General features: G+C 50.5%; 1 protein-coding gene across 3 annotated transcripts in view; it reads left to right on the plus strand.

Annotated features, from left to right (window-relative positions):
- The first annotated feature begins 448 nt into the window (after positions 1 to 448).
- The window catches only part of COLQ (collagen like tail subunit of asymmetric acetylcholinesterase), a 65,674-nt gene continuing 38,798 nt past the window's right edge, over positions 449 to 27,324 (plus strand). For 2 of the 3 annotated variants that reach the window (XM_060149575.1, XM_060149577.1), the window contains exon 1: positions 449 to 680. In XM_060149575.1, coding sequence (XP_060005558.1) covers positions 575 to 680 — 106 coding nt within the window. In that variant the 5' untranslated portion in view covers positions 449 to 574. Of the gene's footprint in view, positions 681 to 21,290; positions 21,404 to 27,324 lie in introns of those variants that run through there. The other variant, XM_060149576.1, reaches the window with a different exon arrangement.

A 27,324-nucleotide genomic window follows, 5' to 3' on the forward strand; every position in this document is an offset into this window, starting at 1 on the left:
GGTCAGCTTTACATTTGTCCCCCAGTGGGTAAAAATGTCACAGACTGACAGCAGAAGGAATTGTCTCCACGGAAATTCAGTTTGAATCCAGAGGTTCGAATGGATTCTGTGATGCTGCTGGACACCTCAGCTGCGAGGCGATAGGCACTGGTGAATGATCAATGAGGAAATCTGTCTGCCCTTGAGGACTGCTTCTAGTGGACATTCGAGATCTGGCTGCCTTTTTAATCACCTCTTCAATGGCCTCTTACCTCAGTCACCACAGAAGAAAATTCAGATATCTTAATTTTAATGAGGGCATTTGATCCAGTGCTCAAGATAAATATAACCCTGTGTAGTACGGAGAAGGTTTAGTGGGAAATGGTTGGCATTCTTTCTTGGTAAAGGCATGGGGAAAAGGAGAGAGGGGGAGAGAGAGTGAGGGAGAGAGAGAGACGGAGAGAGAGAGGCAGAGAGAGTGAGGGAGAGAGAGAGGGAAAGAGAGGCAAACAGCGTGGGGAAGACAAAGCACAGATAAGCGAGGCTCCTTGCAGCCCTTCGTTGAGAACTTGACACTTTCCAGACCGCAGCCAGCATGGTTGTCCTGAATCCAGTGACCCTGGGAATTTATCTTCAGCTTTTCTTCCGTTTCATCGTGTCTCAGCCCACTTTCCTCACCAGTGTGCTTCCGATTTCAGCAGGTAAAGCAGGACCACAACTTCCCTGTCTCCCCTGTGTCGGGCAGGGGGAGGGAGAAGGGCTATTCTGCAGCCGTTCCCCTCGGGGTGGAGGGAGGCTGGGAGGGAGCCGGCCCCAGCAGCCTCCGGTCACCCGGCCAGCCCCCGTTGGGACGCCCCTTATGTCCTTGTCCCCGCCCAGCTGCTCAAAGCCAGAGACCCTTGAACAGACTGTTTCTTCCCCTCACTGGCTGCAGGGTTGCGTTTGGGTCGGGAATTGTGGGGAGCTTAACAGAGGCAGAGAGGAAGGCAAGTGAGTCGTCCAGACATTTCTATAAATACACCCCTGAACCCTTCGCGGGGGGCTCGGCCCACAGGGGATGCTGTGCAGCGTGCTGACCGGGAGGGAGTCCCGTTGGTTGTGTGGCCGGGGGCCCCTGCAGCCTCAGGACCAGGTCTCCGTCTCTCTGGCCCCGTGGGCTTTCCTGCTGGGCTTTCTCCCCGGGGTGGGCTTCTCTTTGGCCTCAGCGAAGAGAGGAGGTGGAAGGGCTGCAGGGGGCAGGTGGACCCGGAGCTGGGCGTAGCGCTGGGGGTGGGGAGAGGGCTCCTTCCGCCCCAGCCTGGCAACCTCTCCTGAGGGCTCCAGGCTTTGCCCTTGTCCTGCCCGACCCCGGGCAGGGGAAGTATTGGGTTACCCGCACGGCTTCTTTAAAGCTTTCTGAGGAAACTCGGATGTTTCCGGAGGGCTTGAGGGGGGCGGACAGACCCCAGGCTTGGCAGCCGGTCCCATCACAGCCCCCCTCAGTTCTCCTCGGTCACCCCTGGCTCTCCCCAGAAAAAGCCGTTTCCGTCGCACCCTCCAGCACGCAGCTCCGAGGTTCTTGAGTTGAGGCAGAAGTTTCACTCCCACCGCCTTTGCTGGGCGCAGGCTCTCCAGGAGGGAGGGCACAGCTCTGGATGCAGTCCCCAGCCCTCTCCATTCATAAGAATGGCTCAGTGACCCGTGGAGCTGCCAGCATCTGTGGGCCCTGAGGGAGGGACGCAGAGGAGGGCGTGGGGCTAATTATAAACGTGTGACGGGAGGGAGGAGTGCAGGCAGTTTGCGGAGAATGTTGGAGGTGGGGGGCAGGAAAGGTGGACGGTCCGGCATGTCCCACCCCCGGTTCAGGCTGAGAGTGCCAAGCTTCTGGGAGTGAGTGGGTCGTTATTCAGGGGGGAAGCTTCATAGTTAATTTGGTCTGCTTGGTGGTTCTTAACCTTGTTTGGGCCATAGCTTCCTTGGAGGATCTGCCAAAGGCTCAGGACTCAAAGAAACTCAGTCTTCTGGTCCCAGCCCTGCCTCTGGCGGGCTCTCTGGCTTCTGGCAGGTGGCTGGCGGTAGACTGTAAGCACCACGCGGGCAGGGACTGTGTCTGTCTTGGCCATTATCACTAGTTACGTGGGGGAATATCGGGTAGATGCCCAGTAAGTAGTTGGTGAATGGATGAGTGTGTGAAGGAATGAAAACTTTTCTCATCTGTAGATTGGAGTCTGCCATCATTTTGTACCACTTAATTTAGATACAGCCACAATGGCTAATGAGTTCTGAAAGCTGGAGAGAAGAGGACCTCTGATTTTCTTTGAGCTCCTTGCCCTCGAGAGAGCCTCGGCATAGCTTAGACATCTCTTAGGCAAGACTTGGTACAGACTGTTCCAGTCAGGGTAACAGCAGGAAGGAGAAGTAACTCCAATGGTTCAAGAAAAGACTGGAATGAGGAGCCCGCTTTCAGGGGTGTGGGTGGGCTTAGGGGCGCCAAGAAGGAAGGTTGAGCAATGAGCAGCTGAGGGAAGCCTTTACCACCCCGGGGCTTGAGGAGACAAGAGGACCAAGTGGGGAACTGGATCCTGGGGAGATTTGGGACCTTGGAGGAGGGGCGGCTGAGAGGAGCCTTGGTCACAAAGGGACCCAAAGCAGAGAGCAAGCGCAGAAGAAATACCCCGACCGCTCTCCCCTCCAATCCGACCACCTCTTGGCAATGCCTCTCACGGCCAAACCCAACCGGAAGCCGGGGCAGGGGAGCCCCTTGATGCAGTCATGGGGGTCAGCCCCTGGCTGAGTGAAGGGAGAGGGAACTGAGAAGAGGTAGCCCACCTGTCCATAGGCACTTCTTGGTAAACTGCTACATCCAGGTCTTCTGGTGGGGAATGTGCTCTTTACACATTTGGTAAGACAGTGGGGTAGCTCTGGGGGGAACCACTAAGGTGTCAGCTCAACAGAGCAAAAAGGACATCTGCTTCCTCCTGCTTCTCACTTTGCTTTGTCCCCTTCTTCTTGTCGCCAGGGCTTCCTGATAGCACAGTTCAGAAATAAACTTATGCCCTGAAACGGGAACTGTTCCTTAACACGGGAGAACTTTAATCCTTTCAAAGTAGTTTCCCACAATCTGATGTGAAATAGTCTGTATTCAGAAGCTCATAGATTCTTACCTCTTCTGAGGAAGCCCAGCCCTGTGCATATAGTGAAAAGTGTCACCAGGAAGTCTTTTCATCCCACCCACCGTAGCTTAGTGAGCGCCTACTGTGCGCCTGGCACTGTGTGAAGTGGCTGCAGGGGACACAAGACAAGCAGGATGCGCAGCGCAGGCCCCAGAGACGGGCTGGGACGGAGGAAGCGCTCTTACAGGCCTGTGGGCTGCTTCTTTCCTTCACTCTCTTCAGAAGAGACTGGATTCCAGCAACGCTAGACACAGCACAGCTCTCTGGGTCAGATGTTCATTGCCTGGCAGCCTCCACTATCGGGTCCCCGAGTGGAGGAGGGAGCAGAAAGCATCATAGAGACCAAAATTGATGATAGCAATCCCAGCACTAAAGCACCTGCCCTGGATACAGAGAAAACTAGCTCAGGCCCTCACTCCAAGCCTGTGAACTCTTACGTGGGACATCGTCCTCGCAGGCTCAGTGAGCCAGCTTCTTGAGGGTGGTGACGTAGCCGCAGCACAGTAGATTGGGGAGGGGACTGCTGCTTAAGATAGACACGGTGACAACAAGAACGACAAAGGCAGCTGATAAAACTGATTACAAGAAAAATGGCAAAGAACCAGGGAATAGTTCTGAGATGGGAAAGGATAGCCGATTGCAACTATTTCTAGAGCCTCCATTCTGTATGTATCCCCTGAAGGCGCCACTGACTTACCACTTGCTCGTTGACTGGTTTGCACTGTGATGAGCGGAAATGACCCAGTGAAGACAGACTTGTACTCACTTCATTTTGCCTAAGAAGGCAGAGATGTGTCATATATATTAATTTCTATTGAACATGGCCCTAAGATTTAAAGTGTCAGGAGCCCTAACTTTGGCGTCTTTTAACCCCTGCCGGGCGATACACCACCCTAACACTCAGTGGCTGAGCAACAGTTGTTTATTGTTGAAGTTCATGTGTCTGTGGATCAGCTAAGGGTCAGCTGATCTGGCCTGGGTTTGGCGGGCCTGGCTGGACTCGCTGCGGTCTGTGCACTGACTCAGCCCCAGGGTCCATCCACGGATGTAGAATGTGGTGGCACAGACCCAAGGACAGTGATATTTATAGAATGAAAGGCCTTCTGCACACTTCAGTCTCTCACAGCACCCAGGATGGGGGTGGCCTCACTCCCGATCTTCAGATGGAGAAATGAAGGCTCAGAGAGGTTAAGTGACTTGCCCAAGATGGCACAGCTCGTGTGGGGAGAGCTGGAGACTGGAACCCTGCCCGCTGACTCTAAGTCCAGGGCTCTTACCAACGTAGACCAAATCTGCTATGGCCATGGATAAACAGTGATAGTAGCTTTTAAGGTCCTGTACCCCAGCCTCCAAAAACCCAGCTTCAGGTCTTTATCCTCTGCACTCTCCTGCCTTCTCCTCAGGACATCAGTGCCTGAAGCTCTCAGCAAACGATTGAGACAAGGACTTCATACTAAAGGGTGCATGACTTGCCAGGGTACTGGTTTATCTTTCTTTGGAGGTACTTGTATTGTAACAGGAGTTAAAGATATAAGCTAAAGGAGGCTCTAGTGAGATGAGCTTCAACCTGCTCATTTTGGGGAATGAGGCTTCCTGGAGCCAGGGGAACCCCATTTCACAGACATTGTCTTCAGGGGTGTGAGCCAAACGACCCTATGCCCACAGACACACGTGGCTTCCCTTCTCCAACATGGGATTTCTCAGGCAGGCAGGAACTCTCCCGATGATGTTTGGGTCCAGGGCTCAGGACAAGATGGAGAGAAGACCCACCTCCAGTCCTGGAGGGTGAGATCTTGTGGAAGCTTATGAGTTCTGTCTGGGTGCCGCAATCTTCTCCTGTGGGTGCTGGGACGTGACCAGGGCAGGCGTTTTGTGGCCTATAGTACGTGGTGTCCAGCCCTGCACTCCCCTGACTGGAAGCCAGCCAGGCCACTGCTTGGGACCAGTCATGTTCTTGGCAGTAGATTATGGGCCATTTATTTGTGTCTGATGCTGGTCGGCTGTTGTTTAATGTTCTGTAATGTACTTCCCAGCCATCTCCTCCGATTTCGCTCCCCATATTTCCTCTGGATAATATAATCAGAGAGGCTTCTTAAATTAAAGTGCCCTCCAGGGGTCCCAGCTTGCCCACTTCACCCCACCCCAAGCCTCGGAATGAAACAGTGGACCCCTCTCCAGCTCACAGAGGGGTGGGTGTGAGAGACAAGGACTTTCTCTCCAGAGATCCAGGCCAAGCACCGACACTGTCACTCACCACACCCAAGCCTTCCTTCCTCAGACCCACGACCATACAAAAACAACACAGATCCAGAAGGAGCAGAAACCCCTCTGACTTGTGTGAGTCACAAAGTAGGCTGGGGACCCGTCTTCCTGAAACGCAGTTCACGTCGTAACTACTGCTCGCATTGCTCTTATAATTGGTACCAAGCGCCCCCAAACCCCTTATCTTGACAAGCTTTTTCATAGCTGCAGTGTATTCGCTCTTCACAGTTGTCCCTGCTGTGGGAGCCTTGGGTCTAAATCCTGCCTCTGGGTGATTGTGGGATGCTCACACTGTAACTGTGGTGTGAACCCCAACTCCCTCATCTGTAAAATGGGTATAGTAGTCTCACAGGATTGCTACGAGCACTTATTCATTCAACAAACACTTAGTAAGTCCCAACTCTGGTACCTGGAACTGGGATGCAGCAGTGAGCAGACAAAAACATCCTGCCCACGTGGAGTTCCTGTCATCACCCTGAGAAGACTAGTCTGCTGGGCTCAAGGGGTGCATGAAAGACCCTTACAGTAGAGCTGGAGCTCGCAAACCAGCTGCCCAAGGACCGAGCCCAGTCTTCACGTGGAGCTGTACTCAGCCATCATGTTGCAGTACTTAAAAAAAAAAAGAGAGAAAACTTTTTTAAATTGCCTTAGTTGCTAACATTTAAAACTCAAGTGATTTAACAAAATTTTAAAATATATTTCTGATGACTCTTAAAAACCAAAAAACCTCTTGGAAACCAGGGCAACCTGGCAGTCCTGACCCACACCACAGCGACTGTTTGGCATGGAGCAGCTCCCGAGTCCCCACTGCACGTGCCCGTCTCACACCTGGGCTGCCTTCCTCATTACCTCTGCCTATCTGGACCATCTGGGTCAGAAGCCCTGCTGGTTTGGACCCTGCCTCATCCTTCTTTAGCAGTCTAGGCATTTTTCCAGACTTCCCAAACTCTGCAAAGCTCAGTTTGAAACTTAATGTTCTGGATCGGTGGTTCTCAAGCTACAGCACTGGTTCTCAGCTCTGGATAGACGAGAATCACCTGGGATGCTTTACAGGAGCCCAGCGTCCAGGCTGAACAGACCAATTTCATCAGACTCTCCAGGGCATGGGATCGGGCACTGAGAGTGTTGAGAGCTCCCCAGGTGATTCTAACGCCGTGCCTAACCATTATAGCCCCCCCAGACTGTGGCTTTCTTACTTTACTGTGACTCAGGGTTTCTTCAAGTGTTTGAGGAGGTATGAGGGGCCTCTGTGAGGGGCCTGCCAGGAAGGTTTGTTAAGACAGACTGCTGGGCCCACCCCCAGAATTTCTGATGCAGTGGGTCTGGAGCGGCGCCCATGAGTTTGCACTTCTAATAAGATCTCAAGCACTGCTGATGCTGCAGGTGCACGGGCCACGCTTTGAGGACCACTGCTCACAGTTGCCCCTGAGTTCCTGTATTAGTTTCCTATGGCCACTCAGTGGTCACACTGTCTTCTTCTTCCGTGGCAGTCTTCCTCTGCCTCTCTCTTATAAGGACACTTGTGACTACATTTAGGGCCCACCCAGATAATCTCCCCCTCCTAAATATCTTAATTTAATCCCACCTGCAGAGTTCTTTTTGTTGTATAAGGTAACCTTTACAGGTTCCAGGAATTAGGGTCTGGACCTCTTTGGGGGCCATTAATCAGTTATTCTCCTACAGTTGCCTTTTGCACTGGGTCAAGTGTCCCCCGAGTGCTTTCTTTAAGGACATCAGGATCAGAGGCACAGGCATGAATACTGTCGTCATTTGGATCCCTTTCCAGAGCAGACCCTGAGACAAGGATTTGGGGGCAAGTGGTGTGCTTGGGAGGTGATCCCAGTAGGGCACTGGGAAACCGAGACAGGGAAGGGAAGGCTGTCAGTCCTGGGGGAGTTCACGAGCCGATTCCTGCTGTGGGCAGCTGGGGCTCAGATCTCCTGGGACCTCAGGGAGCCAGGGGACTGGGATATTGATCCACCAGCTCCTGCAGACATGCTTCCCCAGGCAACTTCCATGACTGGGGAAGCCTTCTGGCATAGGTACAGGTGCTTGTGACCGGAGCTGGCAGCCCACGGGGCCTGGCGAGTGCGGAGGCCTATGGCAGGGAAGCAGCAACATCTCCCAGCAGCTGTGGTCCTGCTGGCCCTTTTGCAGTTGCTTGCCCACCCGCCCCCTCTGGGCAGCGGCGGTTACAGCTCGGCACCCCCCTGCTGTGATACCAGAGCTGGCGTCCAGTAGCTAAGGGAGCCCCCACTAACACTAATAAAGTTACCTAGCATAGAGCACTGCTTATTTGCTAGACTCTACGTACCTGACTTCTAATCTTCACAACAATTTCACAAGACATTAGTACCCCAGTTTTACCAAAGAGGGAACTACCATTCAGAGAGATGCAGTCACTTGCCTGAGGTCACATAGTGCCAGGGCCAAGTTTCCAAATCAGGACTTCTGGGCCCCAAACTATTGCAGAGGCAGAACAGCCTATTGATTAGAAGGGGGACCTCTGGGTTCAAATCTTGTGTCTCCCTTAGCTTTGTGATGCTGGGCAGGCAAAGTGCCTTCTACGTGCCTCAGTTTCCCTGCCTGTAAAATGGGGCTCAGAGTAGGGTTTCACTCACAAAGCAGTTGTGAAGATTAAGTGGGCTAATTATGAACACAAAGAACTGTAAAAAAGTGCCTGGTGTGTGATGTATAAACCTTTTCTCTCATTATGTTCAGGACCCCACGCTGTCTCTACACATGCCGGGAGGTCATGATTTCCCCTAAGGTGCATTGGTGTCAAAAGGCAAAAGTCCCCAATACAATACAGACAGTAACTTTTTGCTTAAAATATCCAGTGCGTTAAGGCCAAAAGAGGGGCTCAGCTTTTATGCGTTTTGCATTTGTGAACCAGTCCCTAAAGCAGGGACCCATTGACCAGGGAAGGAGGCTCTTCTCGTGATGATCAGCTTTCCCAGATGGCTTTAAAAATGCACCTGGCCCTATTCCATCGCCCAGCCCAGAGATTTCGACTCCATTCAAGCCTGCCCTTATGTCTCCACGGCAACCAACATAAGCACAAGCGGGAGGCAGGTGCTGGGAGCTGCGACAGCTGCAGAGGAGGCCTGGTGGCTGCTGAGGGCTTGCACCGTGAACCAGCTGAGGTCTGAAAAAAGAGAGGAAAGAAAAGAAGGAACTGTGAATGGGAACTGGACAGGCTCCTCCCCTCCTGGGTCTCCCTGCTCCTTTCCTCACGCATCCTGCCACCGCTCACCTGGTCTTCTTGGTATCTTTCTGAGAAGCCTGGAGAGAGCACTGGAGCTTTCCTGCTGCAGCTGGTAGATTTCTCTTGGGACACATGCTCCAGGAAGGACCTTCTGAGACCTGGCATGGGGGTCTTGGGGACCCAGGCGGAAGGGGGATGGGGTGATGGTGGCCATCCCACCTGTGGAGGCCTACCTGCCGGACTGGGGCTTTCTTACTTTACTGTGACTCGGGGTTTCTTCAAGTGTTTGAGGAGGTATGAGGGGCCTGCCAGGTGTGTCATTATTGTCGAGAGTTCAAACCAGGCTGCCCTTTTTGCCCACACTGAACTGGCTCGGTTTCTGAGATCATCTGCATTGGGGTGGACCCCACAGGGTGGCCCCCAAAAGGCCTCCAGATCCTCTGTGGTCATCCAGAAACCAGATTCTCCGCTGCTGAAGTTAGTGTTCAGGATTTAGGGGCGTTCCAAATGAGGACAACCCTTTCCCTCCTGTCCGCCTTCCTGAGAGCTGTGTCGGGCAGGTCGTGGCGGAGAAAGTCAACGGTGGGCACGAGTGTCCTAAGCGAAGGCCTTGGGTCTGGGTGGCGTTCTTCCACGCTCCGTGGCTGCCCACGAAGTGAACACCGGGAGGCCGAAAGGCTGTCTGGACGATTCAGGCCCTGGCAGCGCTTTCCCCAAAGTGTCTGAGTAAATGATTTCTTTTCTTTTTTTTCCTTCAATATCCGAGTTGACTGTCCAGCCCGCGCTTCCTCTGCTGCGCAGTCAGGAAAGCGAGAGGGCGCCTGCCTGACCGGCATGGGGCCTGCTGCTCAAGTCTAGGTCCAACTAGAAGGCGGCAGCGTGGAGACGATTAGCCAGCGGGCTTGGCCACCTGCCTGTTTACTGATGTTCCCTGAGAGGAAACAGTGGCGGTGCTAAGGCACTGAGGTGGAACTCGGGAAACCTGGGCTCTCCCTCTGACCTGCCACTGACTCTAGGACGTGTGTACTGTTGGACCAACCATTTGCTGTCTGTGAGACTCATTTTTCTCATCTGTAAAATGAAGGGATGGACCAGATTCCAAAAATCCTCTTAGCCGTAGACTTTCTTTGACTTTGTGGCTCGCAAGTCACTTGCTAATTTACAGAATTAGCTCCTCCACAAAGAAGGGGTCTCAGCACATGTTTCTCTTCCGAGCCTTGGCACCTGAGAACTCACGACGTGGCAGGAAAAGGCGTGGGGTTCAGGTTCAGACAGCTGTGGACTTGAGTGACATCTTTGTGACCCACTAGCTGAGTGATCTTGGCCAAGTGGTCTTGGTTTGATTTCTTAACACCTCGGTTTCCACCTCTGTAGAATGGGGTTAGTAAGAGTACCTGCCTCATCAGATGGCAGTGTAGTAGGTACAGAGCTTTGCACTGTGCCTGGAACATAGTTAAGCTCTCGGTCAGTGGTTGCAACCATTATGCCAAATGACAGTGAGAGTGTTGGAATCCAGACTGCTTGCCTTCTCCCGGGATGATTCGTTTTTACTATAATTCCACCTGCTGTTATTCAGTGGCTGGACAGGTTTGCTCCTGGTGCTGCAGAGTTGCAGAATTCAGAGTCTCCATCGAAAGCCTGCACTGAGCAGTGTGTGGGCTTCGGAACTGGAGGTCTGGGCTCAGAAGCCCAGCTCCATAGGACTTTAACTGTCAGAGCCTCAGTTTTCCTCATCTGGAAAAGGGGGGCACAAGAGAGAGTAATTCGAGGGATTGTGCTGAGAATCAAAGGAGGAAGCATGGGAGGGCACGATCTGGAAAGCACGGGCTCACACCTGAGGATGATGCCTTAGCTACTGAGTCCTGAGCTGATGGGCAAAGTCCACCCACAGACGCCTCCCCGAGCTGTGAGGGAGAAAGCTCTCACCTCCCCAGACAGGGTGAGCACACTAGGAGCCCCCAGGGTGCTGCAGCCTGAGGGCATTCCCCCCACTGGAAGTTGTGCAACCCTGTGTGGATCCAGCCGGTAGACAAGTCACTTCCCATATCCAATTCATCCGAGTCAGGAGAACGGGGCCCTCTGTCCACGTGGCATCTGCCTTGTATGGAATAACAACAGTCTTGCGCCCTTCCAAATGCACAGCAATGTCAAATCACCAGGCCTGCCAGTGTGGGTCCTCCTGGGAAATCAGAGGCAGATTATTAAACATGAAAATTTCAAACAGAATGCCAGCAAATGGTGGCTGACTTGACAAAGATGCTCAGTTTTCTGGCCGCATACCCATCTGCTGCCACTTGGCATTTTGTTTGATTTTTTTTTCCTACATGAGGCAATAAAATCCATTTGAATGGATTCAGACCATCCTCATCCTCATCATCATCATTAGCATGTTTAAATCTGTCTCTGTCTCTAAATTAATTATGACTATTACTTGATAAATGTAGCTTTTGATACACATCCCATCAATCAAATGACCAATTTTTATTGCACCTCCTACTATATATACTTAACTATTATATTGAACGAGAAGATTCAGAAGACAAACTAACACAAGGAGCCCATAGTCTGTTTGTGACATTAAAATAACACAAATGGATGGGACTTCCCTGGTGGTCCAGTGGTTAAGACTTTGGCGCTCTCAATGCAGGGGGCACAGTTTCAATCCCTGGTCTGGGAACTAAGATCCCACATGCCTCATGGTGTAGCCAAACACACACACACACACACACACACACACACACACAAATGAAATAATAAATGAGAAGTGAAGTGGGTCATGGTAGCAGTATCTGGGGTGCACAGGTGGTTGGCATTTGAATGAACAGAGCAGTGAAGATAAGTTGACCTGGGTTCAAGTCCCACTCCCACCGTGCATGTTACTCATGTTACCGAGTGTTGTGATAGTTGACGTTTGCAGGTTTCATAGTTTAGAGAATGTTTGTGTTTCCTGCTTTAGGTCACAGATAAAACATCTCCTGGAAAACAAGCAAACAAACAAACTTACATCTTATACCAGAATTAAGCACAAATCAATTAAGATTTAAACATAAGATATGAAAGCATAAAATTATTAGAAGAAACCTTGAGGGATTTGGGGGGTAATTTTAGTTGGGGGGGGGAACCCAGAAGCCATCAAAAAAGGCTTTTACAATCGATTCTACCAGATAAAAAGAAAAAATTTGTGTATGGGAAAAACAATTAAAAAAACAATGTCAAAAGATCAAAACAAACTGGGGGAAATATCTGCAAGTCATCATAAAATGATGCTTTTTAAAATATATTTAAAAAAATTTATAATGGAAGACCAACAACCTAATGGAAAAATGGAATAAATACATAGGGCTCTAAAACGTGTGAAAATATCCCAGCCTCATTCACCGTAAGAGAAATGCACATTAAAACCACACTGAAGTGCCATTTTTCATCCATCAGATGGGTGAAATTCAAAAGGTCTGACATCACGTGTGCTGGTGAGGGTATGTGGAAATAGATACCCTCATCCTCTGCTTGTGGGATGGAATGTGAATTGATGGAGACTTTGTGGAGATGAATTAGGCATCATGTGTAAAAACTACAAATGCACACACTATTAGACCCAGCAATTCTATTCTAGAAATTCATCCAATGGACATGCTTAACAACATATACAGAGATGCATGCAAAAGGTTATTCTATTGTATCATTGTTTTGTTGGGCTGTTTTTGAAGCATAGTTGATTTACAAGGTTGTGCCAGTCTCTGCTGTACAGCAAAGTGACTCAGTTATACACATTCAGACATTCTTTTTTCACATTCTTTTCCATTATGGCTTATCCCAGGATACTGAATATAGTTCCCTGTGCTGTACAGTAGGACCTTGTTGTTTATCCATTCTGTATATAATAGTTTGCACCTGCTAATCCCAAACTCCCAGTCCATCCTTCCCCTCTCCCTCCCCCTTGGCAACCACAAGTCTGTTCTCTATGTCTGTGAGTCTGTTTCTGTTTCATAGATAAGTTCATTTGTGTTATATTTAATTTAATTAATTTATTTATTTAAAATAAATGTATGTATGTATTTATTTATGGCTCCATTGGGTCTTCGTTGCTGCACGTGGGCTTTCTCTAGTTGTGGCGAGCGAGGGCTACTCTTCGTTGCGGTGCACGGGCTTCTTATTGCGGTGGCTTCTCTTGTTGCAGAGCAACGACTCCAGGCGCATGGGCTTCAGTAGTTGTGGCTCGCAGGCTCAGTAGTTGTGGCACAAGGGCTTAGTTGCTCCACGGCATGTGGGATCTTCCCAGACCAGGGCTCGAACCCATGTCCCCTGCATTGGCAGGTGGATTCTTAACCACTGCACCACCAGGGAAGTCCCCATTTGTGTTATATTTTAGATTCCATATGTAAGTGATATCATATGGTATTTTTCTTTCTCTTTCTGACTTACTTCACTTAGTATGATAATCTCTAGTTGCATCCATGTTGCTGCAAATAGCATTATTTCATTCTTTTTTATGGCTGAGTAGTATCCCATTGTATATATGTACCACGTCTTCTTTACCCATTCATCTGTTGATGGACGTTTAGGTAGTTTCCATGTCTTGGCTATTGTGAATAGTGCTTCTATGAACAGAGGGGTGCATGTATCTTTTTGAATTATAGTTTTGTCTGGGTATATTCCCAGGAGTGGGATTGCTGGATCATATGGTAATTCTATTTTTAATTTTCTGAGGCACCTCCATACTGTTCTCCATATTAGATGTACCAACTTACATTCCCACCAATAGTGTAGTAGGGTTCCCTTTTCTCCATACCCTCTCCAGCATTTGCTATTTGTAGACTTTTAAATGATGGCTATTCTGACTGGTGTGGGGTGGTACCTCATTGTAGTTTTGATTTTCATTTCTCTAATGATTAGTGATGTTGAGCAGCTTTTCATGTGCCTCTTGGCCATTTGTATGTCTTCTTTGGAGAAATGTGTATTAAGGTCTTCTGCCCATTTTTCGATTGGGTTGTTTGGTTTTTTTTGTTGTTGTTGTTGAGTTGTATCAGCTGTTTGTATATTTTGGAGATTAAGCACTTGTCTGTAGCATCATTTGAAAATATTTTCTCCCATTCCATAGGTTGTCTTTTCTTTTTTTTTTTTTATGGTTTCCTTTGCTGTGCAAAAGCTTGTAAGTTTGATTAAGTCCCATTTGTTTATTTTTGTTTTTATTTCTATTGCCTTGGGAGACTGACCTAAGAAAACATTGGTACAATTTATGTCAGAGAATGTTTTGCCTATGTCCTCTTCTAGGAGTTTTATGCCATCGTGTATTATGTTTAAGTCTTTAAGCCATTTTGAGTTTATTTTTGTAGGGTGTGAGGGTGTGTTCTAACTTCATTGATTTACATGCAGCCGTCCAACTTGCCCAGCACCACTTGTTGAAGAGACTGTCTTTTTCCCGTTTTATATTCTTGCCTACTTTGTCGAAGATTGACTGTAGGTGTGTGGGTTTATCTCTGGGTTCTCTATTCTGTTATGTTTATCATTATGCCTGTTTTTGTACCAACTCCACACCGTTTTGATTACTGTAGCTTTGTAGTATTGTCTGAAGTCTGGGAGAGTTATGCCTCCTGCTTTTTTTTCTTTCCTCAGGATTGCTCTAGCAATTCTGGGTCTGTTATAATTCCATATAAATTTTTGGTGTATCATTGTTTATATCAGCAAATGTTTGCAAATCAACCAAATGCACATTAGTACAGGGCAGGGTGAACAAATTACGGTTCTTCCAAATGAAGGAATATTACATAGCCATAGGAAGGAATGTGTATGCATTTTATGCAGTAATACAGAATACTCTTAGAAATACTGTGAAGTATCACAGGTATAGTGTTATATTACAGGTAACCATTTGAGCAAGAGAGGGAAATATTATACCTACTTATTTGCTTCTGTATGCAGAAAATATTCATGGAAGAATACTCAGGAGACTAATTGATAATAAATAATTGGAACTGGGACAGGGTAGGAGAGTTTTCAAGTATACGCATTTATACTTTTTGAATTTTGAATCACATGAATGTATTACCTTTTCTAAACAATTAGACAAAATCCCAGATATACATACAAAACAGAGCCTCTCATCTGGAGCACAGAATGGGATTCTTCTGTCTTTAAAAGTCCGTTAGACCCAAATTAGCAAAGGGAATTGAGATCTCAGGGACTTTCCAGAATGGTAGAATCACATAATTATAGCAGTGTTTATAAGGTTCCTTTTGCCAACTTGTTCAGTCAGTAAGCTCTATGGCTCAGTTGAGTTCAAGGGGGTCAACCCAAGGTCCCCCACTTTCTGGAATCCAGGGATTTCAGTGACTCATGAGACCAATGGGTAGAAGTGTTCACTGTGCCAGTGGGCAGCCACGGGCACCCAGGGACCCTGCTTCCCTCTTCCCCACCTGCTGTGGACCCTCGGATAACAATTACTGGAGGTGATGGGGCAGGGATGGAGGCTCTAGGGAAAGGGCTAAGTGAGCCACATGGTTTCGAATCACAAGTGTCTGTAGAGCTAAAATGTCACCATGGATAAATGAAAGTGTGGAAACATAGCTGGTGGAAATACAGGGTATTTCCACTCAGCCCCGGTTGTCAGCACATGTTTGAAACAGCCCACCCTTTGGGCTCAATGCAGCTGGAGGGTTTCATCTCTGACCTGTGGCCAGATCTCCCGAATAACTCTAGAAACTTGGCCTCCCCCCATCAAGCCAAAGCAGAAGAGTTAATAGGACTCGCTGATTTATCCTGGCCGCCATAATCAAATTCAGAGCCAAGGCACAGCCAGCCCTGAGGAGGTTTCTTGATGTTCCCTCAGCTCCTAATAACATTGCCTCCTTCTTCCTCTCCATTTACCACATGCCATTTGGTCAAATTAGAACTTGAACTCAGAAAAGCAGATGCCTTCCTTTAGATAACATCCAAAAAATTCTCTTGTGGGAGGAAGGAGAGATGGGTTTGTCTCCTTAGATCTACGCACAAAGCAGTCACTTCTGATACATGACTTACTACAAATTAATGGCCAGTGTGAGGTGATTTTCCTTCATCCTTGTGGCCTGGGCAGCCTTATCGGGGGGGTGGGGTGCAGAAGGGGATGTCCACCTCATGTCTTTCCTGAGGATTTGGTTACTTGCTCAAGGTCTCCTGATTAATGGCTACAGGTTCCTCCAGGCGACACTGGTGTCCTGGTTCTGTGTGCAGCTCCAGAGCGCCCAGATATTTGCTAGCAAGGGTGTTGGATGGCCCACCCCCAATCCTAACCCTGTGGAGGTAACTTCTGGTTCTCTGTTGCCTACTTAAATTTTTTAAAGTTTATTCTTTTTTATTAGGGAAAATCCCAAACATTCAAAAAAAAAGTGGAAAGAATTGTCCAGGGAACACCAGTATGCCTACTGTTATGGGCTGCCTTGCATCTCCCACCTCCCCCAAAATGCGTATATTGGAGTCCCAACCCCCATTACCTCAGCATGTGACTGTATTTGGAGATAGGCCTTTAGAGAGGTGACTAAGGTTAAGTGAGGTCATAGCAGTGGCTCTGGTCCAATCTGACTGGTGTCCTTATAAGAAGAGGAGATCTGGACACACAAAGAGACACCGGGGATGCTTAAAAAGAGCAAAGGCCATGTGAGGACACAGGGAGAAGGTAGCCATCTGCAAGCCAAGGAGAGAAGCCTTGGAAGAAACCAAACCTTATGATACCTTCGTCTTGGACGTCTAGCTTCCCAGACTGTGAAAAATGTATTTCTGTTATTTCAGCCGCCCAGGTACTTTACTTTGGCAGCCCTAGCAAACAAATACACCCAGCACATAGATTCTGCAGTCGTTATCATTTTGCTATATTTACTCTATCCTCCATCTCCACTCTCCACCTTATTTTATTCGATGAATTTCAAAATGAGTTGCAGATCCCTTGCCCACCTTGAAGAGTAACCTATTCAACAGAGAAAGTAAATGCACACATGACTGAACCCTCTCTGCGGCCAGGATAGTCAGGGAGGTCGGATTGCGTTTACCAGCCAGGAAACTAGGACCTGAAGATGAGTGATCATGAGGTTTGGTTAGAAAGACATGGGACTGGGTGTTGGAAATGCCTCCAAGCCCAGCTGGCTGGGACACACCTGCGTTTGTCTGAGGTTCCCTGCTCATTCTTGCCGGCTGGTGAGGGTGTGGGGCAAGGTCACCACTTTGTGCTGCTCACCTCCAGTAGTCTCCAGGGTCAGACATCTGGATTCAGCTGATGTCTTCAATTCAAGACATCTGGTCAACTACCTACCAGCTGTGTGCGACCTCAGGCGCATCCTTAGATCTTGACCGTCGTCTGGAGACGAGGCTGATGGTACTGATATCACCGTGTGCAGTGGCTGTGGGGACCAGGGAAGGGTACCGAATGCTCACGAATGTTCCTGTGGCTGGCGCTTCACCCCCTGTTGGGGTAATGCCATCTGCTGTGACAAACAAACGCCAACATGTCCATGACTTTGTCAGTCAAAATTCATTTTCTGCTCGCCCAAGAGTCCAGTGGCCCTGGTTGGGGGTGGCCGGCCTCCTCACTGGCATCCAGAGATGCAGGCCCTTTCTGTCCTGGCTCCAGCATCACCCAGGGCTGGAGTCTTCTGCATCCAGGCAGAACCATTGGTGGGAAGAGTCATGTGGCCACACGCCCCAGCTACCCTCACTGTGGGGGAGCTGGGCAGTGCCACCGCTTCTCAGGGATAGTTCTGGCCTATGGGGTGGCGGGGAGCACACATTTTGGGGGAGTCCAAGCCTTCTCCTCACAGCCCCAACACCGAGGAGGTCTTGGGATGTAAAGTCAGCAGCTGGGGGTTAAGAGTAGAGAGAGCCAGCCACCAGGGAAGGGCCAGGTCGGAGGGCAGCCGCCTGGCCCGCAAGAGCAGGGAAAGCAGCAGGAGTGGGGAGGGCAGTCTGATGGGGAGCCATCCCCCGGGGCTGGGGAAGCGGCCACCAGGAGGCCACCTTCTCCCAGGGCTGCACGAGAGTCCTGTTGAACTCTGACCCCAGTCCTAGCCGTGCGACCTGGACCAATCTTAAATTTACAGGTTTCTCCTCTGTAAATCGAGGGTAGTCATACTCTGAGGATTCAGTGCGATAATGCGTGGGATGTGCTGAGTCCGGTGTTGTCATCGTTTCATGGATTTTGCTAAACAAGGCCCAGCAAGTAAGCAGCGCAGATGCCACTCCTTCCTTTCATCTCTGGGAGGCAATACCAATAAGTTGTGACCCTCTTTCCTCAGGGTCCTTCTCGACACGGTGTTCCAGGAAATCTGCACCAATCGTTGGCGTTAGCAGATGATATGAAAATGGAGACTATTGCCGTGGGTGGCAAGACTCTCTCAAGAGGGGAGAGAGATTGCGCTCAATTCTGAATTGAACAGGAACAAGTGGGGGTTTGTAGTCAAGGAGCAGATCGAGGGGTTGGTAGATGGAAAATTACCAAGAGACCTCAAGGGTGGGGGGATCTTGCTAAAGCCACTTAACAGGATTCTCGCTGAAGGCAGGCCACGTGATAAGGTATCAGGGGTGGGGGAGATGAGGAATTTGATCAGATATCAAGGGTGAACGGATCTCAAGGGTGGCGATTCTCTCTAAACCGATTTAGCAGGCTTCTTCCTAAAACTGGACTCAGCAAGGAAGCCCAAGGTGGGGGCCTGGTTCAGAGCCTGACCAAAGTTTGGTCAAGGAGAGCGTGTCTGGCAGTGAGAAGACAGACCCCAGGTCCTCCAGCCTACTTCTGGGGAGTCTGAGTCCTTGGGAAGGGTGCCGAGTTAGCCAGGCCACACAGCCTCTCTGGGCAGCAGGGGTGGGAGACATGGCCAGGGGAAGATGCAAAGCAGACTCCACTTTGGGAGGCTCATCAGGAAACAGGCCTGCATGTGGCAGCAGTGGGGACAGGGGTGCTGGCCTGGTGCCTGGGAGGCAGTATTCCAGAAAGGTCTTCTGGCCTGGGTGATGAATCCCAGAGCTGCGATTAAGACAAAATACTGTGAAGATGACACCTGCTGACAGCTGCAGGAAGGCCCCGGAAACTTTTACTGTGAATTAGATTTTGCAGGCAGCTCTGCTGGGTGAGCTAGTGCTTGGGCCAACAAGAGGCTGCGTCGAGGGCAAGGACTGCTCTCCAGGGGAGAAGAGAGGAGAGTCTCAGGAACCATCTCCCCTGGGAGAAGCAGGGGCTGGAATGGGCTTAGAGCGCATCTGGTCCAAAGCTCCCATTTACATTTGGGAAAACCAACCCCCAGCACAGATGTGAGTTCTCCAAGGTCACGCCGCAAGTTACTGGCCACACAGCACTGGAGGCCAGGACTCCTGATCTCAAGCTGGCATGCTTGGCTGAAGGGCAGTTAGGCAGTGAGCACACCCCCAGGCATTTGACTTAAGGAAATTCAACTGCTAGTGCCTGGAGAGACGGAGACAGAGAATGAGACCAAGTTAGAGACAGCGAGACAGAGAGAGAATGGGATCGAGGCAGGAAAGAGAGTTGCAGAAGGAGGGAGACAGAAGGAGACATTGGTGAGCCTGAGACATTAGGTTGGGAGTAGAGACGCGGACCCTGCAGGGCTGGACAGGACCTCAGTGATCCTCTAGTCAGCCACCTTCGTTCTGACAATCATGAAACAAAGTATAGCTGAGTGGTTTACTTGTGTAAACCTTTCGAGGAGAAGTTTGAAGTGGAATGGTAAAAAAATAAATGCTTCAGGTGCTTAAAATGGCAAAACTTCCATCTCTAAGGGTTTTTGAAATGAGGCTTGAAAAATTGAAGAGCTGCAGGAACAGGCCCTGGCACCAGAGGATCTGGGTAAATGTGACGCAGAAGACCTTTCTGCCCTGGGCTGGGTTTCAGGACTCCATGCCCTCTGTGCTGTCTTCCCTGATGTTTCTGTGAACAGAGGGAGATGTTGCAGAGAAGGAACAGAGCCTAACCCTCTCCTCCCTCATTCCTCCCATCACGGTACCGGCAGATATATATACTTTTTAATATTTATTTAGGCTGCACTGGGTCTTAGTTGTGGCATGCGGGATCTTTCAGCCACAGCATGAGGACTTCTGAGTTGAGGCATGTGAACTCTTAGTTGCAGCATTTAGTTGTGGCATGCATGTGGTATCTAGTTCCCCAAGCAGGGCTCGAACCCAGGCCCTCTGCACTGGGAGTGTGGAGTCTTACCCACTGGACAACCAGGGAAGTTCCCCAGCAGATCTTCTCAACTTTCAAAGCACAGCTCAAATGCCACCTCTTCCAGGAAGCTTTCCCTGATTTCTCACTTGTATCCCCTGCCCCAACTGGTACCCATCACTTCTTGTAAATCCCTCCAGACACCCCAGTGCCACGTTAGCCGCTTTTATTTTTCCACCTCGTACAAGTTATCTATGAAAATGTTGATAAAAGAGCCCCTATTCTGTGCTAGGAACTCCAAAAGCCTTGCTCTAATCCTTACAACGAATGAGCTAGGTGAGTTTCGCCATACCCACTCGACAGGTAAGTAAGCCGAGACTCTGAGAGAGTAAGTTCCTCAAGTTCAGATAGCCAGTAAGTGGCAAAAGCAGCGCTGCAGCCCAAGTTTGCCTGACTCTAGGGCTTGTACTCTTTCCACAACACTGACTGAGACGTTCCGAGGGCAGGGACTGTGTCTAGTCATTGTGTCTTGCAGGCATTTGGCACTCACTCACTGTGTATTTCTGAATGAATGAAACAGCAGATGAGTGAATGAATACAAGAAGTATCCTTTCTTTTGAAGGTTGTAGCTCAGTGGTCGGCAAACTACAGCCTGGGAGCCAAATCCAGCTTGCCTCCTATTTTTGTAAATAAAGTTTCATTGCAACATGGCCACACGCATTCCTTCCTGTGTTATCTATGCTGCTTTCATGCACCATGGCAGAGTAGCGTTGCAGCAGAGGCCATGAGGCCCGTAGAGCCTAAAACACTATCTGGCCATTTCCAGAAAAAGTTTGCCAACTCCTGCTATAGCTCATGGTCCTTACTAAGCTGGTTAAAACAGCAGTGCTTACTGCTTTTATGATCTAGAATATTCTGTATGTTTGTGCGCATGCTTGTGCCTTGGGTGCCTATAAAGTGTCAGATTTCCACGTGTATTTGGTATATGTCACTTAATCGTTTTACAGGGAAGCTTCATCTAAAAAAGTTTGCCTCATGGGCCCTTTGGAAATATATATATATATATATATTTTTTTTTTTTTTTTTTTAAATTAAGTTTAGCTTTGTTGCCAGCACTGGCATAGATGTGGTGACCTTCCCTGGAGCGGAGGCAGGCAGACTCCCCCCCACCCCACACCCACGGCGGCTGGGGTGACAGTGAGGATGGCCCTGTGAGGCTTGCCAGAGTGCAAAGCAGCCTGTTTCACGGGTTACCCTCCGTTTCCCCTCTGCTGCAGGGGCATCAGTATCCTGGGCTCCAGCCCCACCTCCTCCCCGGGGCTCTCCCTGGGGAACTCTTCCTCTCCCAAGCCACCCCCAGTGCATCCTCCTGAGAGGCCAGAGCTCTGCCTCCCGTTCCTGCTCCCGGGAGCTCAGGACTGGCCTCCAGACCCCTGGCATCCGGGGCAGAAGCGACACCAAAGCAGGGATTGTCCGACTCCCATCCCAAATGCCCAGCAGGCCAGGCGCTGGGAGCGCTGGGGGCGTGACAAATCTCCGCCAGCCTCCAGCGGGTGTCCCCCGGCCAGTCCGCCGGGGCCTTGCCCGCGATGACGGGGCCATCCCTCAGCCTCGCTCATCTGCTCACCATTTCAGGACTGCTCTGTTACTCAGCTTGCTGCTTGGGTGAGTTGTGTGAGTGTGTGTGTGTTTGTTGTTTTGGAAAAAAGACTCTTGGAAAGCAAACTTGTTCTGGAGGTTTCAGCAGCCTTTAAATTTTAAACTCCTCCGCTGGTGTTGGAATTGCAACATAAAGGGGCTTGACATTGGAGTTGATGGGGATCTTGGCACGCGTGCGTGTGTGTGTGTGTGTGTGTGTGTGTGTGTGTGCCTCTCTTGTGACCTTGAGTGGCAGGCTGGCAGCTGCTGCTCCCTTGGCTTTGAAGTAGCATGGTATTCTGTGGTCCGGGGCCACCCTGGCACTGGGTGGCCAAGACACTCTCCATCTCTCTCCAGGCTGGCTGGCAGCTCCAGGCTGGGTCATGCAGCTCACTGTCATCCCAGGGGCAAATGTCTTCTCTGTAGGTTGTGTCCTCACCTGCCTCCCAGGCCTGCTCAGTCAAATCGCAAGACAGCAAACTCCTAACATGGTTTTTCAGAGACGTTCAAATACCTTCAAGCTCTAGGAGCAGAGTATTTTTCTCAAGGTGTATGTGGTATGAGTGGGGTTGGTGTGAAGAAAGTTGTAAGGTGCAGCCTTCTCTGGAATCTGTGAATGGGGGAAAACCAGGCAAACTGCCGCTGGTCAGGGTGAGAATTTGGTTGTAGCTGAGCCATCTGACTCACGGTCAGAACCCTTAGTGATGCCACGAGAGTGTGCCCTCACCTCTCCTCTCCTTGGGCTCTTGCGAGCGCAAGTTCCAACAGGCAGGGGAGGCCCAGAGCGGAGGGGGCGGAAGTAATGAGCCCTAGCAGCTGTGGAGCAGTTAGTGCATGGCTGCACCTGTAATTTTCCCAACCTGCAAAGGCAGGATGTGTGTGTCACGTCTTTCCTTTGCTGCCTTCTAATGACACATTTGCTTGATTTGAGGGGTTGCTGCTTGATGCAAAAAAAGGGGGCAGAAACAGAAAAGGCTGTCTCTAGTGCCCTACTGATGGGCTGGTCTGGTGAGTGAGAGACCCAGCTGGACACAGTGGTGATCCTGGGGTCATATGTGTAAAAAAAGGACTTTGGAGGTGGTTTGGGCCAAATTCCTTGTGGTGCAGGTGGGGAGCCTCAGGTTGAAGAAGGGAGTCGCGCCGGGTCCCATGGTCACTTGCACCTGGACTCACATTTTGATCCAAGTCCCTATGTTTCCAAGAGTAGGTTGGAGTGAATCACTTTCCAAGGATATGCACCAAACTCAAGTGCATAGTTTGTCCAAAGGGCAAAAACAGCATCAACAACAGCAAAAAGAAAAAAAAACCCAAATGTTTGCCGAAAGCCTGCATTACACTCAGCATTGTTTCTACCTGTGATGTGGCCCTGCAGTGGCCACGCACAAAATGGCTTTGGTGTCTGTAAGTCAGGGGGGGCAGTCCCGAAACTCCACGGGGGTTGGCATTTCCAAGGCAGCTGCCTGGGGCTGAGCCACTTGGGGCACCCAGGTTTCTGCAGGCGCCGTGTACACACACACACACAGGATTGTTTCCATTACAACAGAGCCTCTGGGGCTTTCCAGGCTGGACCCGAGCTCAGACACGATTCCACGGAGGCAGCCTAGTCTGGAGAGACCTGGAGGCCACTCAGATGACACCAAAATAGACATGTGAAGGCCTGTTTTAGTGATTGGGAGGAAGAGGCGAGGGGAAGCTGTTCCCAAACACGTCCACCTGATGGAAATATTCTGAGCTGGAATGAGCTGGAAATAAACTAGACGGCGCTAAAAACAAACCTCTCCAGGGAGCTGGGGGGCAGGCAGAAATAGATGGTCCTCACCTGCTGAAGATGAAGTGGGGGGAGGGGGAGGGGACAGAGGGAGGGGGAAGGGTGGACAGTGCAGTAGCCTTGGCAGGAGCAGCTGGTAGTGTGTCTTCCCTAAGGGAGCTCCAGCCTCCAGGAGGGAGTGAAGGAGGGACGGCTCTAAGGGGCCAGGGTCTTTCATCAGTGGAGGCTGCAGAGGGTGCAGACTGCAGGAAGCACTGGGGCCCTATATGGTCTGGAAACAGGAGTAATGAGCAGTGCGCCTTCGGCTCGCGAACCTGCCGCCCCCCAGGTGCCCCTGGCTGGGAGAGGCCGTGCGGAGAACCACAGCTCAGCCCTTGCTGAGGCCCAACCGAGGCGGAGGAGAGGCTGCAGCTGGGGCCGGGGAAGGGCTCTGGAGAGCTGCCCGCCTGCCCCAGGCCAGCCGCAGCAGCTTACACTCTAGGAGAGAAACAGGGAGAGGAGTGCCATTGCTGCTGACGTCAAGTCTTGTAACAACACAGCGACCTGGCTGCCTGCCCTCCGGCTCGGCCGCGGCTCCTCTTCTTGGACACAAACAACCTCACAGAACGACGGCCAACGGGGCCACTCTGTGACCGTGATGGATCAAGATAAAAACAAGACTACTCTGTCACCATGCCAGACACGGACACAACAACACTATCCCACAGCCAGCGGGCCCTCTGTCGTTGCTCACGTGGGTAACCGTGCTGCTGCTTTATGCCCACAGCTCCTGTCTCCTCTTCTTCTGGATGAGAATTAAGATGTAGCCACAGGACTTCCCTGGTGGTCCAGTGGTTAAGAATCTGCCTGCCAATGCAGGGGACACGGGTTCAAGCCCTGGTCCGGGAAGATCCAACATGCCGCAGAGCAACTAAGCCCGTGAGCCACAACTACTGAGCCCAAGTGCTGCAACTACTGAAACCTGCGCACCCAGAGCCTGTGCTCTGCAACAAGAGAAGCCAGTGCAATGAGAAGCCCGCGTACTGCAACAAAGAGTAGCCCCTGCTCGCCGCAACTAGAGAAAGCCCATGTGCAGCAACGAAGACCCAACACAGCCAAACAAACAAATAAATAAATTTATTAAAAAAAAAAAGATGAAGTCATAGACTAACCCTCATGTCCTGACAGCAGCCAGTCCAGAGCAAGGCCAGACTTGGCTTCCCCATAAGCTCCCGCCAGCATCACGTAGCAAAAGCCCAACTCCTAGAATAAATCCTTTCTCACGGCCTCTTACCGAGATGCCGATGGGTCCCCTAGTGTGCGTCCTCCCTCATGGCAATGAGGCACTTTCTATCTCAGGTGGTTGTTCCAGGAACACCCCTGGCCTTCTTCTTAGCTCCCAATCTTTATTTCCACACGCATGCAGTCATAGTGTCCAGATCAACAGGAAGGACTCTGGAACCAGGGTTCAAATCCTGGCTCTGTCGCTTACTAGTTGTATGACCTTGGGCAAGTTGCTTCACCTCTTTGCCTCAGCTACCGGATCTGTAAAATGGGGATGATGATCATGGTAATAATAGTACTTAAGTCTCAGGGTTTCTCTGAGGATTAGGTGAATTTATATGTGTGAAACATTTAAATGGTGCCTGGCATGTAGTAAATTTAAAAAATTAATTCAGCAAACATTTTCGGAATATCCAGTGTATGCCAGGTGCTGTGCTAGACCCTATGGATCAAAACTGATGCCCATCCTCACAGAGAGCACAAGGAAACACCCCATGGATAAGAGCTAACATGGGGTAAACCTGGAGAAAGCATAGCAGGATCCCTCCGTCTTGGCCTGGGAATCAAGGAAAGCTTCTTGGTGGAGGGTGAACCTGACAGTTCTTGCTGTAGAGTAAGAGTCTCCAGGATGGGGCTGGGTGTGGGAGGGCAGAGTGGGCCCTGAGCAGAGGGCGCGGCAGCTGCCTACAGGCAGGGGCACATTGAGGCACCGCTCTGCCCCCACAAGGCCTAGTCCAGTGCCTGGCAAAGCACAAGCACAGATGAACAAATGTCTCACACTAAAGCTGGAAGCTTTCCTCCAAACCAGTGCCTTCTCTGACTATTCTATCTTAGACTCGGACCACTGTTGCCCCAGGTGCCCTGCAACATCAAAATCACCCTGATCCTTCCTCCTCTTTCACCCCTGCAGTGCACTGACCCCCAGTCTCTTTCTCCCCAGATGTTTGTGTGGCCCCTTCCTTCCGGTCCTCACTGCTTCCATACCACCGCAGGCCCTGATAGGATATCTCCACACCCGGCCTGCAGCCTGCTTGCTGCCTGCCATTCTCTGAGCTCTCCTTGCCCACCTTGCCTCTACACCGTCTTTCCCAGCACCGTGTTGATCCTATTACTCCTTCACTCAGCACCTTCTGTGGCTCCCTACCACATTTTTTTAAAAATTTATGTTAACCCTCTTATCTATTTATTTATTTTTGGTTGCGTTAGGTCTTCGTTGCTGTGCGTGGGCTTTCTTTAGTTGCAGCGAGCAGGGGCTACTCTTCGTTGCGGTGTGTGGGCTTCTCATTGTGGTGGCTTCTCTTGTTGTGGAGCACAGGCTCTAGAGCACAGGCTCAGTAGTTGTGGCTCACGGGCTTAGCTGCTCCACAGCATGTGGGATCTTCCCGGACCAGGGCTTGAACCCGTGTCCCCTGCATCGGCAGGCGGATTCTTAACCACTGTGCCACCAGGGAAGCCCCCCTACTACACTTTGAATAAATCCCAAACCCTTTGGTGGGGGATCCAAAACTGCACGATCTAGCTCCAAACTAACTTTCCAGCTCTTCTTTCCAGAACCTCCTCTCCCATTAGACCTACACCTTAAAACTTCTTGCTTCTGTGCTCTATTTAACTTATTTAGAGGGTCTGCCTGCCCTTGCTCCCTTCCAGAGAACCTTCTCCCATAGCCTCAGTGGAGCTGGCAACACACTGAGATGATGCTGAAGATTGGGCCTGGTCCTGGGTGGGTCTGCACAGCCACCCCAGGGACCTGTCACTTGACTGGAAAAAAATGTGTAGGGCCATCAGAGTCCCCGTCATGGATATTTGAAACAAGAGCCACAAAGGGATGTTCCAGGCAAAACAGATGCTGGAGGTAAACGATTTGAGGTGAGACCGGGTCAGCCATCATGCAGTGATGGGGGAGTAAAGATGCAAAAAAAGACAGGGTGGGTCAGCCTGTGGCAGGTAGTGCCCATCTTGCTCTCATAAAATAAAGGCAGAGCCACCCGAGTGAGGATGACACCAGTAAGCAGAGCCGAGAGGTCGGGAGAGACGATTCCTGCTGATGTCATGGAATTCCAGGTACAGCCCTGCCAGAAGCCATCTGCCTGAGGACTTCTTAGTTACGGCCAGTAAGATGGCGGAGTAGAAGGACGTGAGCTCACCCCTTCTTACAAAAACACTGAAATCACAACTGAACAACCATTGACCAAAAAACCGCTGGAACCTACCAAAAAATGTACCCTACATCCAAAGACAAAGAAGAAGCCACAACAAGATGGTAGGAGGGGTGCAATCACAATAAAATCAAATCCCATACCCACTGGGTGGGCGACCCACAAACTGGAAAACAATTATACCACAGTGGTTCTCCCACAGCAGTGAAAGTTCTGAGCCCCACGTCCGGCTTCCCAGCCTGGAGGTCTGGCAATGGGAGGAGGAGCCCCCAGAGAATCTGGCTCTGAAGGCTAATTGGATTTGATTGCAGGAGTTCCACAGGACTGGGGGAAACGGAAACTCCACTCTTGGAGGGCACACAAGGTCACGTGTCCACCAGGACCCAGGGGAAAAAGCAGTGACCTCATAAGAGACTGGGACAGACCTACCTGCTAGTATTGGAGGGTCTCCTGTGGAGGCGGGGGGCAGCTGTGGCTCACTGTGGGGACAAAGACACTGGAAGCAGCAGCTCTGGCATGTACTCATTGGCGTGAACCCTCCTGGAGGCTGCCACTTCCTCCCCAAGACCTAGCCCCACCCAACAGTCTATAGGCCCCAGTGCTGGGACGCCTCAGGCCAGACAACCAACAGGGTGAGAACACAGCCCCACCCATCAGCAGACAGGCTGCTTAAAGTCTTCCTGAGCACAGCCCTGCCCACCAGAGGGACAAGACCCAGCTCCACCCACCAGTGGGCAGGAGCCAGCCCCTCGCATCAGGAA

The sequence above is a fragment of the Lagenorhynchus albirostris genome, chromosome 5, assembly GCF_949774975.1.
Source record: "Lagenorhynchus albirostris chromosome 5, mLagAlb1.1, whole genome shotgun sequence".
In the NCBI taxonomy this organism is placed as follows: domain Eukaryota; kingdom Metazoa; phylum Chordata; class Mammalia; order Artiodactyla; family Delphinidae; genus Lagenorhynchus; species Lagenorhynchus albirostris.